At 45.0% G+C, this 15,537-nt stretch overlaps 1 protein-coding gene across 1 annotated transcript; it reads left to right on the top strand.

The window, feature by feature from the left end:
* Positions 1-732: 732 nt before the first annotated feature.
* Positions 733-15,030, top strand: LOC134406580 (keratin, type I cytoskeletal 19-like). The gene is made up of 8 exons (XM_063138071.1): positions 733-1,275; positions 7,114-7,196; positions 8,362-8,518; positions 9,512-9,673; positions 9,813-9,938; positions 10,558-10,778; positions 13,871-13,899; positions 14,765-15,030. Exons 1-8 carry the CDS (start codon positions 772-774, stop codon positions 14,791-14,793), a joined length of 1,311 nt encoding a protein of 436 aa, XP_062994141.1. The 5' UTR covers positions 733-771; the 3' UTR covers positions 14,794-15,030.
* Positions 15,031-15,537: the final 507 nt, after the last annotated feature.

Here is a 15,537-nt window from a genome sequence, read left to right as displayed (position 1 = left end):
CTGTGATTTTGCACCCCTGTAAAAATGCCTGACATATTTTCCCCCATATTCAACATGGAAAACAGGTCCTTTTCTGTTAGAATATTTCTTTTTTGGTCTGGCTAAAATATTAGCCAACACTGAGAGCATTACTTGAGGCAGCTTTTTATTTTCTGTTTTAAAAGGGTCCCTTTTCGTAACAGATAATAGCTGAACCATTCTGAAGATATTCAGGTCACCGCTCTACTATGAAGCTGATTGCTATCTGGCGAGATTCTTTTAGCTACCCTGTAGGTCTCCATTTCACTGTCACCAACTTCATCTCCTGTCTCTCTGCTACAAGTTTTTCTTTTCCCCCCACCTCTCCCCACAAAGGAGCCAGTGTGTCAAGACAGGTGTGTGTGCTCAAAGGTATAAGCCACAGCTTAAGTAAACTATCACCTAGGTTTTACCAGTGTCTTGCCTTTCAGCAAAAAGCCACCTACTGTGAATCACCCCTTTTGTTCTAAAAGGAAGAGGGGGGTAGCAAGATAAGGCAAGAGGGGGAGAGCATACACTTTCTTGGAAAGTACACAGCCCACTTTATGCTGACTGACCTATGAGGAGAATCCCTGTGCTGGCAAAGGATTTAGGGCAGGTCCATTCCGAAGGACTTGCATATCAACAGATCTGATGGCCAACTCCCACAGCGGCTGAAATAAAAGGAGAGAGGGAGAGGAGAGGTGCTCACATTTCTACATCCAGAGCACAAACTGTAACTGTCTTGCCACTTGCTTCAGGCCTCCCCTCATAATGGCTAGTTACAGCTACAGGCAATCCTCCTCTTCTGTCGGTGGTGGTGGGTTCGGCAGAGCTCCAAGCATGCATGGCGGATCTGGTGGCCGGGGCGTCTCTGTCTCTTCCGCTAGGTTTGTCTCCTCTGCAGCTGGAGGAGGCCTAGGCAGTGGATGTGGCGGAGGGCTGAGCAGTGGCTTTGGTGGTGGCTTTGGTGGTGGCTTTGGTGGCGGCTTTGGTGGCGGCTTTGGTAGCGGCTTCGGTAGCGGCTTCGGTGGCACCACTGGAGGTGGGTTCTGTGGCAACCTCAATACCAACGATGGCCTCCTTTCTGGAAATGAGAAGATAACGATGCAGAATCTGAATGACCGCCTGGCAAGCTACCTGGACAAGGTCCGGGCACTGGAGGAGGCCAACACAGAGCTGGAGGTGAAAATCCGAGAGTGGTACCAGAAGCAGGGGCCGAGTCCCACCCGGGACTATAGCCCATATTACAAGACCATCGAGGACCTCCGAGACAAGGTAAGATGTCAAACTTGCAAACTGCATCCTGAGAGGGGAGCGTTCATGTCTCAACACGCAGATATTGTTAAAAGTATAGAGGAGACCCCCTACACCCTGATGTGTAGGCTTTGGACACCACAGATTTGGGCTGTCTGTTCATCTCAGGCACATTTCTAAAGTGTGGCAAGTACAGAAGAGCAATGTCATTCTTTATGCCTATGTTGGGGAAAGAGCTTGGAATGTACATAGGGTGCAAAAGGTCAGTGCAAAAAGACAATGATAGTTTGCCAACTTTTGGTTTGCCAACTTTTTTTCCTCCTATTAGAGCTCCAGGACATTCAAGATTTGCATAGGGTGGACACCAGAAGCATTTCCTGGCCTGCAAATACAGGGAGGTGAAATATGCCCTTGCTAGAAAGAAAGGTGGCACCCTAATGTGGACTTTTAACCTGACAGACCTAGGTTCAAAACCCTACTCAGATAACCAGGTGTTCTTTGACGGTTTCAACCTCACAGTGTTCCCATCTGTAAAATGGGTGTAATCGCAACCAGGCTTATACAATGAAAGTGTATATGTCCAACCAGGGCTGTACTCAAGTCCCTGCACTTCAGTTTTACAAATTTAAAAGGAGCATAATAGCATGCTTTATTAGTGTGAAGACAAACAAGGAAGTATATTTCCCATTAAAGGTAGAACTCAAAGGAACTTATAGAATAGGTAAACACTACAGCCCCACCTCCTGTCAACCAGGAAGTGATACCCTGTATTAATCACTTAATAATATGCAAATTCTCATTTAGTGATACATTGTTTTTAATATCCCCTCCCCTGTGGTAAATGCATTTGCTGAATGTCCTTTAAGTTGTTGGCTTTGTAAAGTCTGTTTGGTTTTGCATTTGCAAACCACTTTGCCCTGCTTATGGCTGAGAATTCAGTTATCTTCCCATTCTGGGAAATGAGTAGCACCTTGTACATTCAAAACAACCCAGCCCAATACCCACTGCTACTCTGTAGCTCAACTGCAGAGCACCTGCTTTGCTTGCAGAAGGTTGCTAGTTCAATTCCTGGCATCTCCATGTAGGGCTAGAAAAACTCCTGTTTAGAAACCTGGAGAGCTACTGCCAGTCATTGCTTTGATTGTAAGCCTGTGGGCAAGGACTTTTCAAGAAATACTTTTGCAAGCCGCCGTGAGAGCCTTTTTTGGCTGAATGGCAGCATAAAAATGCTTAAATAAATAAATAATACTGGGCTGGGTGGGACAATGGTCTGACTTAGTTTTCTATGCTCTTAACCTCTTCCTTTATCCATCTGATTGAACGCAACCTATGCCCTTATTTATCTTACTCCCTGGCACCAAAACGGTAGCAATGAGTCTGTGTTTGGCTTCAGTTCTCCTGTTACCAGATTTTATGTTTGGCTGCATTTTTTAGCTCTGCAGCTATGTGAAGCTATTATTTCCACTGCAACTAGTTCACCTATATTTTGATCCATGATGGCCTTTAATGGAACTTGGTGGAATAATGATCAACGATCAAATTCTAGAAAGTGATGCACAATAAACATTGGAACTGAATGATGTCTTTTCAGGGCTTGCTAAGAAGATTTGTACTACATTTGACATATATCATTAAGCTAGGGTGACCATATGAAAAGGAGGACAGGGCTCCTGCATCTTTAACAGTTGCATAGAAAAGGGAATTTCAGCAGGTGTCGTTTGTATATATGGAGAACCTGGTGAAATTCCCTCTTCATCACAACAGTTAAAGGTGCAGGAGCTATACTAGAGTGAGCAGATTTAAAAGAGGGCAGGGCACCTGCAGCTTGGTTCCCTATATATACAAATGACACCTGCTGAAATTTCCTTTTCAATACAACTGTTAAAGATGCAGGAGCCCTGTCCTCCTTTTCATAGGGTCACCCTAATTAAGCAAGAAGTCTTTTTAGTTGATTAATCTAAATGTACATTTGGAAGTGTTAAATTGCTTTGATCTATGGACCACCCTACTGCTAAGACTCAAGGAGAATTAACAGTGGGCTGGATCAACGCAAATTAAGTTGAACTTAGGGCTCATCTACACCAAGCAGTGCACTATGAAAGTGGTATGAAAGCGGTATATAAAAGGCAGGAGCCACACTACTGCTTTACGGTGGTACTGAAGTGCACTGACAATTGTTGGGGCCATGACACATCTACATCAAGCAGGATATAATACTATGAAAGTGGTATAATGTGTCATGTGTCATGCACCCCAACAGTTGTCAGTGCAAATCTCTTTTATAATTTTTGGCAAAAATCTATCCATCTATAAACTGGATGTGCTTTTGTAGGTCGTTTTCTTTTTGAAATGCTAAGTAGCGCGCATTGCATCACCTACTTATTGATTTATTATAACTATGTCAGCCAACCGATTCCTCCCTCACCATCTTAACTCTCCCCAAGCCTTTCCCACAACTGAACCGAGATTTGAACTTGGATCTCCCAGTTCAGCACGTCTTCTCTCCACAGGACCGCTTTGGCTTTTTTTCAATATATGACAATCTATAGCTTAGCTAGCTATTATTTAAGAAGAAAAATGAAGACAAGAAAACACTGGATGTTGACTATACTAAATAAACCATAATCTTCTCTCTGTGTTTATTTTGCCTTAACAGAATCATCAGCACACAATACTAGTTTGTTTAGAAAGGAAGCACACCTACCCCTAAAGGTACTCAGAGCAGCAGAAAAGCAAACAGTTATTGTAAAGAAAATGTGTACCAGTTTTGGAGTTCATGACTCCCACCACCCAAGGAGGCTTGTCAGTTTTGATTGTCCAAATACCGGGCCTGACGGAAACTGGCAAGCTAAAGCAGAGTCAGGGAGGAATTTAGCATGTCAGATGCAGAGCCAGGTCAAAACCTGGCAGGTTATGGGTAAAGAGCCCAGTAAATCTGGTGCAATGGAGCACGGCAGAATCTGGATTGTGCATGTTTTTCAAACACCAGCATTGGTTACCGGATGGAACAAATTCCATAGGCTGGATGACAGCTGTAACCCCAGGCCTACTTGTTGCTTGAGGTTAACCACATGTATTAGATTTTCATTTCTTGGATCTAGCCCCCATCTTATAACCTCAACACCTTTTAAGGGCTGATTGTTTATTGCTGCTCAATTATTTAACATATTTTATGATCTGTGCTTTTATGGGATTTGGGTCCTGTTGATATTTTATTGCACGTCTAGTTTTTATGTAGGGTGGCGTCTGCTTCTCAGTAGTAGGTTCGCTGGGCAAAAGGGGACCTAGAGAAACTGTTAGATAAAACAAACCTCATATTCAGGGTGTGTTGATGGAAATGGTGGCACTCCAAGGCTATTGTCTTAGTTCCCCAAGGCATTTAAAACATAAGCAATGGACTGCAAAATAATATATTGCAGTCCATAAAAAGTGAGGTCAATAAAGGACTTACTCTCAGCCAGTATGCATCAAAACGAAGACCTGGAAAGCAGGGTGAAAGTGTAGAATAGGTGAAATGGAACAGGAATGCATTTGCATGGATACCTCTTGGTAAAGATTAGCAGACTTTTAGCCTACATCTTAGCACCTCTTGCAGATCTTACACAATGTTTATCATCAACAACTTTATTATGGTCACTGACCAGACTTTACACATATTAAATTGTAGGAAGAAATTACATACAGATTTGAGAAATATGAAACAAAATCAATTCTGGAGAGACCTTATTTTCATAGTATTCAGAAAGAATTTAGCAAAAGCCTTGATTGTTTCTATGTCCTCTGTGGCCCTGAAACAATGAAGGAGTGCATTAATTTCTAATCTGTATAAAATGAGCAACAGAGTAGAATGTGGATAACTGATTCAATTTCATTGCTTCACATGGGCATAAGCGATCAGGAAAAGTGATTTTCTGAAACCTCCCCTATAACAGAGTAGATGGCAGGACATTAAATCTTGCCAGAGTTAGTGCACGCCAATATTTGAGGATGTTAAGCATTGAAAAATATTTCGCTTCTGCCATTCTGTAACTCGGGTTTATGCCTAAGAACAGAGATGAGCAAGTTCTATCCACTGCAGATCTTAAAACTTGTAGGTCACAGTCCCTGACCCTTTGAGACAGAAGAATTTTGGCCTGTTTTGCTTCCATCATTAATAGAGACCCTGGGCATAAGCCCAGAGAGTTGATCTTATTCCAGAGTAATTTCATCCACTCAGTGACAGATGGGTCATTATTTATCTTGTAGAGATAGCCTGAAGAACCAGGACCGTACAAACAAATCCAAACATGTTTATAGTGAACATACATGATCCATTATTTTTATTTATTTATAACCTTCAGATTGCAACATGTCACACACTATCATTCAATTCATGGATGGTTTATAGTAGTCTGTGCTCATCTCTACCTATAAAGCTGAAAGTATGTGTGCCGATTTGTGTGTCTGGAAATGTTTACCAACTTCCAGATGAGTTAGAAACTTGAAATTTGGAACACTGATAGATCTAGCTGTACAATGTACCAGAAAAATCTAAAAGCACATTTTTTCAGTTTAAAGTATTTTTAAAGAATATATTAAAAAATCATAGGCTGACACCTACAAATCTCAGCTTTGGTGGCCATTGTGAGTGCGTGGGCAGGTGGATGCTACATGCCTTTCACAAGCAAGTCTCTCAAGCAGTCAACCCAATTCCACATCAAGGCACCACGTCTGGATATACCTGTTTTCTTAGAATCTGCCTCCAACCCGAACAGAGAAGCGTGCATGCAGCCTTGGCCCTTAAGAGGAACATAGGGAGAAGAGGCACTCTGCACATGCTCAGAAACATCTTGTTTGCTGCGTCAGCACAGCATTTGAAAATGGGCACCCATGGCACACCTCCCTCTGTCACCAAGGCAATGGGTGCCGGGGTCTGTGCTTCTGGCTGTATGCCGATGAAGTTGTCGCCACTCTGAGCGAGCCCACAGTGGAGAATAGGGCTCAGCCAGGAGGCTGAGCAACAGCAGCAGCAGGAAGAGGACAGTGAGGAGGAGGAGGATGAGCAGGAGCAACAGCTGGCGAGGGCCCTGGGCACTGCATATAGGGGCAGCTTGGTTGCTGGGATACTGTGGAGGGGTTCTCCGGGGCTCTTTCTCCCCCACCATCCCCTCCTTAAAGATGAATAAGTTGCAGAGATATATTTTATTTGTCAAATAAATGTGTCCTGGGCAATGCCGGTTATATCAGCTAGTCATGAATTCATGTAGATGATCCATTTGCCATTTGCACAGTGCTATCTGAACAGGAAGACAGCATCTGGCCATTCACACTGAATGTTATTCTAACAGGAAACAACGGCCTGGTCACATGACCACATTAGGGCAAAATCAGTGAGTTGGATCCAGTCTTAGCCATAGTTAGAGCAAAGCGACTGAAGACAATGGGTTGGATCCAGACTTAGTCATGCTTAGAATAGGCCCATTCTCATGACTAACAAGTCCCATTGATTTCAATGGGTCTATTCTAACTATAGCTAAGTCCAGATCCAACCAAATGGAACTTAAATTAGTCCCAACTAACTTAGGTCCAATTGATTTCAATGTGTCTCTCTAAGTATGGCAAAGTCTGAATCAAATCCCGTATGAGTTGATGATTTGGGCATGGGTGAAGACATGAACCAATGATTCTAAGACAGGTCATGAGTAATATTGATGCACAATGAGAGCACCCTGAAGAAGATCATTTGGTCCCGACAACAACATGACTTTCTATTTATGTCGCCATTTAGATAGCATGCTCCCTCCCAACTGGTTAAAAAGAAAAGATGTGATACATCTGAAAGCAAAGGACCCAACACATGTCTTGCCTCTTCTCTTACAGATCCTTGCTGCTACAATTGAAAACAATAAAATTGTCCTGCAGGTTGACAATGCCAGGCTGGCGGCTGATGACTTCAAAACCAAGTAAGTACACTTTCCATGGACAGAGAATGGGGGACAAAAGATTTGGGCATATAACCATCCTCAAATTGTCAAGGCTAGTGGTAAAAAAAAGGGGGATTCAGGAATGTGGCAAAAACGTTGATCAGAAGGAATCACCCCTCTGGCATCCCTGCCACTTATTAAAATGCAAATAGCCATATGAACAACAACATGCCAGTCTCCTGTATCCAGATACCTTTATTGTACTGACTACTCTCATATAAGCAAGTATAACTGCATGGTAAGTGTTTCTACAGTTGGAAATGTGTCAATTACTGTTTCACAATCTTGGTATAAGAGCATAGCGCATGGCTGGCGTCAAGAGTAGGCATGGCCGGGCACCTGCCAAGGACCCGCACTCCAGCAGGGCCCCACTGAAAAGAGACCCTGGAGTTGCTCCTCTTCTTCACCAATGCAACCTGCTTATTCACCTGCCACTAGATCTGGCCCAGACAACGGTCAAGGTGAGAAGCAGAAGCTTTAGATGCCATGGTCTACTTGCTCTCTGGCTCTCTGCCTGTCATGCAAGGAAGTAGTAGCAATAACCAGAAAGAGGTTGAGTGTTGAGGTTGACGAGGGCATTGAGGTGGTAGACTCACTGTAGGAGGGGGGCACAGAGGGTGTCTTGCCCAAAGGGCCCTCAGAAAGCTGAAATAGAGATAACACTTAGAGTTGTGGGAAATTTAAACAAGCCAAATGGGCATATTCCTACCTTGGGGAACTCTTGAGTAATTATGCCCAAGATCATGGAGCAAGTTGACTAAAAGCCCTGTCACATCTAGGTCGAGATGCCCAGCTCCCGTTGCTTCTGTGTCGTCACTCCGAAGTCGCTTAAAACAGGAAGTAATTAGGCCCATTCAGTCCGGTAGTAATTAGCCTATTCAGTCAGCAACTGGACCTTTTCTGGGGTCGGTGGGCGGGGGTTGCAGCGCAACAAAGGCCAGAAGGGGCGGAAGATGCGCGAGAGGCAGACGACGTCATGTGAGCAATCCGTGAGAGCCCAGTAATGAGCATGCAGTAAAACGCTCGTCGGATGGAGCTTTAATTTTCCTGGCTCTGTAGTCTGTATCTTAATGAAAATATTAAACTGGACCCAGTAGGTTTTAGCCCTTCCTAATAATTTGCTGGTGTTGATTTCTTTTAAAAGGTTTGAGACTGAGCAGGCCTTGCGCATGAGTGTTGAGGCTGACATCAATGGCCTACGCAGAGTCCTGGATGAGCTGACCTTGGCTAGAACTGATCTGGAGTTGCAAACTGAAAGTCTGAAGGAGGAACTGGCCTACCTTAAGAAGAACCATGAGGAGGTAAAGAAAGATAGTGTTCAGTGAGTTGGATCCAGGCTTATTGCATCCATTGAAGACCCATTGAAATCAGTGTGACTTAAATTAGCCATGTCTAACTTACATCTCATTGGTTTCAATGGGTCTACTGCAAGTATGATGAAATCTGGATTCAACCCAATGTTTTGAAACATGGCAACAGCCGGGGGTATTCAGGAAGAGTTCTACAGCCTTTTTTAAACATTCCAAAATTACCTGAAAGACCTCAGTAGTTTCAGCTTGCCAGATGTTAGAAGGATAAGTGTGTGTGTGTGGGGGGGACTTTTTATGCAAGATGATTTTTCTATACAGTGACATTTATGGCATCTAGTGAGATAAATTAATAGGATTGGTGCTTTCTTTAGAAATGACTTATTTCTTTAGAAATGACTCACATATTCAAAGCATTGTTAGTAAGGCCTTCAATTTAATGTATTATAAAGGATGGGCAAACTGTCACCTTCCAGTTATTGTTGGATTCCAACTCCCATCATGACAATGATCAGAATTGATGGGAGCTTAAGAATCATAGAATCATAGAATAGCAGAGTTGGAAGGGATCGTCCCGGGGTCATCCCTGTTCATGTAAATGACACACAGGATATCCCGGGAGCAGGCACATGACCCCGGGACAATGCCAGGATAAACCTTAGGTCTAGCTAAGGCCTTAGTCTAGTATCACCTAGTGACTACACTGTAGCTGCCAAGTGATGAGGGGTGGCTTTGGGAATAGGGAGAAAGGAGGAGAAAGGAGGATAGTTTTCCTAAGACCCTTCCAATTGGTTTGGAAAAACAATATCCAGGTTCTTTCCTTTTTTATGTTTTTATTTTTTTTGCAGAAGACCTCAAATAATTTCTGAGTTGATACAAAGCAAGCTTGGGATAGCTTGTTTATATCTAGATAAAAGATAAATGCTGTGGATTGTTACTATGTAAACACGTCCTCAATTCATGTCTGTGCTTTTGTCTGTTTTACAGGAAATGAGTGCTCTGTCTGGGCAACTGAGTGGCCAAGTGAGCGTTGAAATTGACTCTGCTCCAGGCATTGACCTCACCAAGATCCTGGCTGATATGAGAGAGCAGTATGAATTGCTGGCTGATAAGAACAGGAGGGATGCTGAAGCTTTGTTTACTAGCAAGGTGAGAGAAAGGAAGGAGAGGGCTTAAAAAGAAACAAACAATTCAGCAAGAGAAAACTGGGCAGGTGCCCACTCGCTCATATCCCATGCAAAATCATACTTCTGTTTACTGATGCCTTGTCCTCTTTTAAAAAATACAGATTGAAGAACTGAACCAAGAAGTTGCCGTCAGCACGGTACAGATTGAGAGCAGCAAGACTGAGATCACAGACCTGAGACGCACCCTCCAGGGCTTGGAGATTGAGCTGCAGTCTCAGCTCAGCATGGTACGTGGATCAGGGGTGGATTAAGTGAGATGTCTGAGTACTGAAATAAATAACTCCTAAATGGATTTGATCTCTCTCCCCACCCCACCCTCTCTCTGTGAAATAGGCCACCTGTCTAATGCCTAGTGATGTGGAAACCTTTGAACTCCACACGCACACACACACATACACACACACATACACACACACACACACACACACACACACACATTTCCCCCTCAAATGTCTCCCACTATAATTTGATAAAGCTAAGAACACTGGAATATAGTGATATGCATTTCTTAATTATTTCTGTATAATTATTATATAGGCTTGTTCTGAATTTGTGGGTCATTGCTTAACGTTAGGGCAAAGCTAGGGATAAGTGAGAAACTAGTGTCTCGTTTTAATGCAAACTTCTCAAATTCACACTTCTCAAACCTGCACATGACCCATTTCCATGGGTCTACTCCATGGATGATTAAATCTGTATCAAACTCTGTAAATATGTCCATTTTACTCTGAATTTCTGTTCCCTAACACAGATCCCTAACCCTTTTTATCTTTCTGTAAAGATGACACCTGTACTTTGGTGACTGGCTTTAAAGCCCCGTTCTCATCCATGTCATTGTCTTCTCAGAAAGCCGCCCTGGAAGGCAGCCTGGCGGACACAGAGGGTCGCTATAGCGCTCAGTTGTGTCAGATCCAGGGCTTAATCAGCAACATTGAAGCACAACTGATAGAGGTGCGATCAGACATGGAGCGTCAGAACAGCGACTACAAGATGCTGATGGACATCAAGTCCCGCCTGGAGCAGGAGATTGCGACCTACCGCCAGCTCTTGGAAGGCCAAGACCAATAGTAGGTTGTCTTACAGGTCTACTATGACCTCATGTTGTTATTATTATTATTCTCTTATTGACTGCAATAATAACTCTTATTGACTGCAAGACTCTGGATACTAAACAACAGGAGATAAATATTTCTTCACCATGTCCCGGTGACACCTGAATAACCATTGTTAGGTCACAAAGGGGAGGAACGTTGACTTGCAGCCAGGTGGATTCAAGTATGTTTCCTTTTGGCCAGTATTTCTTGTGCATAAAAAGTAGGGATGTGCTCCGCTTCTAATCGGACCGGAGAAGCAGTAGCAGAGCGGGGGGCTTCGCCTGCCCTTAAGGCGGAGGCGAAGAGGATTGGGGGGCCGGCGGAGCGTGGCGAAGAGGATCGAGGTGAAGGTGGATCTTTCACCTCGATCCGGAGCTCCGCCGGAAAGTTAAGTGGGGTTTACCGGGCCCTGCCGCTGTCGCTGTCGCCCATGCGGCGACGGCAGCAGGGCCCGGTAATGCCCCCTGCCCTCCTCTCCCTTACCTGCCTCCGTCCGCAGTCTGTCAGCGTCTCCAATTGAGCCCGTGGTTCCAGCAGGAAGTCTGGGCCGCACTTGCGGCCCAGACTTCATGGTGGAACCGCGGGCTCAATTGAAGACGGCGACGGACCGCGGACGGAGGCAGGTAAGGCCCCCTCCCCCTTGGTCCCTTACCGGGCTCTGCCGCCGTCGCCGCATGGGCGGCGATGGCGGCAGGGCCCGGTAACCCCCCCCGCCCTCCTCTCCCTTACCTGCCTCCGTCCGCGGTCCGTCAGCGTCTCCAATTGAACCCGTGGTTCCAGCAGGAAGTCTGGGCCGCACTTGCTGCCCAGACTTCCTGGTGGAACCACGGGCTCAATTGAAGACGGCGACGGACCACGGACGGAGGCAGGTAAGGCCCCCCTCCTCCTTACCGGGCTCTGCCGCCGTCGCCGCATGGGTGGCGATGGCGGCAGGGCCCGGTAACCCCCCCTATGGGGGGGGACCAGAGCTCCGATCCGGATCCGGAGCTCCGAGCGGAGCGTAGTGGGCACAGGCGGAGTGGGGGCGGGGCGGAGCGGGCCGATCCGAAAATGGCAGATCTTAAAGTGAAGCGGAGTGGGGGGTCCGTGCACACCTCTAATAAAAAGACTAGCATGATGTTCAGCAGCAGTAGTAGAGATGGTATTCTTCTGTTAGAAGCTTAGCCTGATTTGCTCTGCTGTTTTATGCTTCTGGCCACTTAGACAGGGAACTCTCTGTTTAGGACTCAGTAGTAAAGTTTGCCAAGCCCTACACTATCTGGGTTCAATTGCTTTATTTAGCCACTTCTGCTAAGAGTAGGAAGTTGCAATCTGGACAAAAAGTTCACTGAAGTGGAGGGAAGGAAAACATCTCTCTCCCTGCAGGGTGTTCTTCATTTTAAAAACTGCCTGCCTCCAACCTTCCTTTTCACCTCCAATGGAAATCGTCAAAGCAGTTCTTTGGGGAGGGGTGTGTGTGATTGCATAACAAGAGATAGAACCCCCCCTCCCCTCTCCATGAATTTCAACTCCAGATCACAGCTTCCCACAGCTGCTTTTGAGTGTTGTTATTTTTTAAGTGCCCTTGCGGAAAACAAGTACCAGACTCAGGGCTCCGCCACACCTATACATTCGCCCTCAAATTATCCGCCTTCATTTCCATAGCGCGGAAAAGCCTGATCACTTATTATTTATTTATTTATTGCATTTCTATACCGCCCAATAGCCGAAGCTCTCTGGGTGGTTCACTTACACCTTTGCGCTTTTATGTTTCATTCATCTTTACACCTCGTCTCTCCTGCACACAAGTGTATTGCTGTTGTTCCATTGAGATGCACTCTCAGATCTCCTTTGCACCTCCCCCTATGCTTCATTGGTTGGTGGTAGTTGAACGCCTCAACCTGGAAAGGGTTGCAGGGTTGTTTAAATCCCATTGATTTAAACTACATTTACATCCAATTCATACTAAAATCCCATGCATGCTTACCTTTGAGTAAACCCCATTGAACAAAGACAGACTTACTAAAATGTAGTTTACTCAAAGGTAAGCATGCATGGGATTTTAGTTTGAATTGGATGTAAATACAGTTGAAATCAGTGGGATTTACTCTTGAGTAAGGGAATCAGCAGATCTGTAGTTTATGAACTTGAAGATGCACAGCTTCAAAGGAATGGAAGATCGATCCTTCGCACTTCAGAACTACCAGGAAAATGGGTTGAAGGGTGGAAATTTAAAAAATTCATAAAACATCAAGGGATGAACCAATATGATTCAAACTTGGCATGCTGAAAGCCCTCCTTAAGAGCTATCACTGTGCCAACTTTGATTTCTTTATCTTTAAAATGAGAGAGCTGCAGACAAGGAGGGGGCACCCACATTCCTTTTAAGATGAAAATGTACCCCTGGTCATGCCTACTCAGGAGTAAGAACATAGAGTTAAATAGGACCTCTCTCCCTCCCCCTTCATTGTTGCATGGAGAATGTCACCACCCTCCTCTTAGACACACACGCCCCCAACAAAGGACGGAATGGTCGATAGAACGCAACCACAGAAATACACAGGAGGAAGGAGAGCATTTTATTTTGCAGGGAGGGAACATAATCCAGACTTTCTGTGCTCCAAAAAGAAATGAAGCATGAAGGATAATAGCTGAAATGAGTGCAGGATGTGGACAACGTCATGTGGGTGCAAAACTGCATAGCAGGCAGGGGGAGTGTGTGATAAATCGCTGGTGTGACGGAGCCCCTAGTGTCACTGTCACATGTAGTGCAAGCCTGAAATATAAGCAGAACTCTGTTTTACAATACCCAGTAAAGCAGCCTTCCCCAACTTGATGCCCTCCGGATGTGTTGGATGGCAACTCCCAGTATCCCCAACTAGCAGGGGACTATGGGAGTTGCTGTCCATTATATCTGGTGGGCAGAGGTTGGAGAACGCTATAATAAGGTCACATGTTCTTGGTAACTTGCTTTAGAAAAACAGCCCCAAGTCATTTGATTAAAAAAAAAATCAAAGTGTGTTTGTTTGTTCTGAAGTTGACAATAATGCTATCCTGTTCTTCTCTTCCCCCTGCCTTGCCCACAGCTTCGCAGGAACTGGTTCAGGGACTACTGGTAAGGCTTCATTGTTTTGTGGTGTGGTGGAGGAAAGGTGATCAGAGGGAGCATTTACTACAGGTTCCAGGGCATGGTCTGAAGGCACATGATGCAGCTACCTTGCTGAAGCTAGGCAAGTTTCGGGCTGGTCAATTCCGAGGGAGACAGCCTGCTGCAAACCTCCCTGAATCTACCACCTGGAGGTTCATAGTGGAAGAAAGGTAGAATAGAAATGCGCTGAGGGTGCAATTTTTTGCACATTTAGAAAAGTCCTACAACTCCCAGCATGTAGGACATGCATCGGATTGTGTCCTAAATAACTAAATAATTTGGGTTGTGCTTGGAGTTAGAAGATGACAATCAAGGAGCTATGGGTATTCCAGGTAGATGGGTGTCTGGGATTGTGCCCTCTTGGCCCATATGGGTCCAACCCAGATGCTGATTCCCTGACAACATCTGGGGTGGCGAGAGAAATAAAACATCCATAGTGGTTCAGGAAGCACATTCCTTCAGAGCCACAAGTGAGTGACAGGGTGGGCTGCCCTCCTGTTGTCATGGCGATGTGGATGCACACCTGCCTACAGGAAGTCTAGTTCTCATGAGAAGGAAGAGAACTCTCATTAGAGTTCTAGTTGTGCTGGTTGCTGGGTGGGAGGCCGAAGAACAGGCAGCACAGGAGGCAAGGCTGAGCAGGAGGAGGAGCTGAGTACTTGTTAAGCCCCTCCCCTCCCTTTCTGAGGACAAAGGGAGGAGGTTCCAGGAGGGTGAAAGAAGGACTGTATTTAGCAGTTCCTTCTGCAAGTGGAGGAGCCCTGAGGCACTACGCCTTGTGTAACCTGGGTCCAATCTTTTTTCTTGTCTTCCTTGTTTTGTTTTGTTGCAGACAAACCGGGTGATCCCAAGAGGCTCTGAAAAGCTCCCTCCGCTCCAAGCAGGAATGAATGAAAACGGCGCAAGACTTGGGATGGGCAATCACTGTCCGCAACAGATGACAATTTTACTATTTCAAAATCACTCGCAGTAGCTTCTTGAGCACGTATTCCAGGTGGCTGAGGGCCATATGATGGCTAGATGATTTGACTTTGCTCTTCTTGCTTTTACCTTTCTGTATGGTGTTTCTGTTGCTGCCTAATAAAGTTCCTTTTGGTTCCTGCACATCTAAACGGAGACTTGTTACTAGCATACAAATAAATTGCCTGTTAATCAGTGCAAATTCTGATGAGCACTTTCAAAATGCATTTTATAAACATTTTTTAAATCTGTGAACAGATGGAATTCCTCATCTAGAACTATCACTTTTTTTTCTTTTCTCTTTCGCTAGATGGGTTGTCAGTTTGCTGCCACATCGCAAAAGAACACATAATCATTTTAATCCAGATTAATTAATCTGGAATAATGGCCACCGCCCCAATTTCATTCTTGCAATCACTACATGGATTATATATTCCCCACGTTGCACATAAACAAGCACTGAAAATGTGGACCACTCTCAACGCTCTTTAACCATCCTGAGTGTAGAATCACAAGTTGAATGAATACAGGCGACCTCTTACCAGGTCTGAATGAACCCCTTGGCTGCCAACTGGAGAGGATGCATTTCGTAGGTGGCCACGCTGTAGCTATTCCGGGGTTATGGTAGAATTTCCTCAACACTTG

The sequence above is a fragment of the Elgaria multicarinata genome, chromosome 11 (genome assembly GCF_023053635.1).
Source record: "Elgaria multicarinata webbii isolate HBS135686 ecotype San Diego chromosome 11, rElgMul1.1.pri, whole genome shotgun sequence".
Classification (NCBI taxonomy): Eukaryota; Metazoa; Chordata; class Lepidosauria; order Squamata; family Anguidae; genus Elgaria; species Elgaria multicarinata.
The sequence above is the reverse complement of the archived record's forward strand: the minus strand, read 5'-3'. Positions and strand labels throughout refer to the sequence as shown.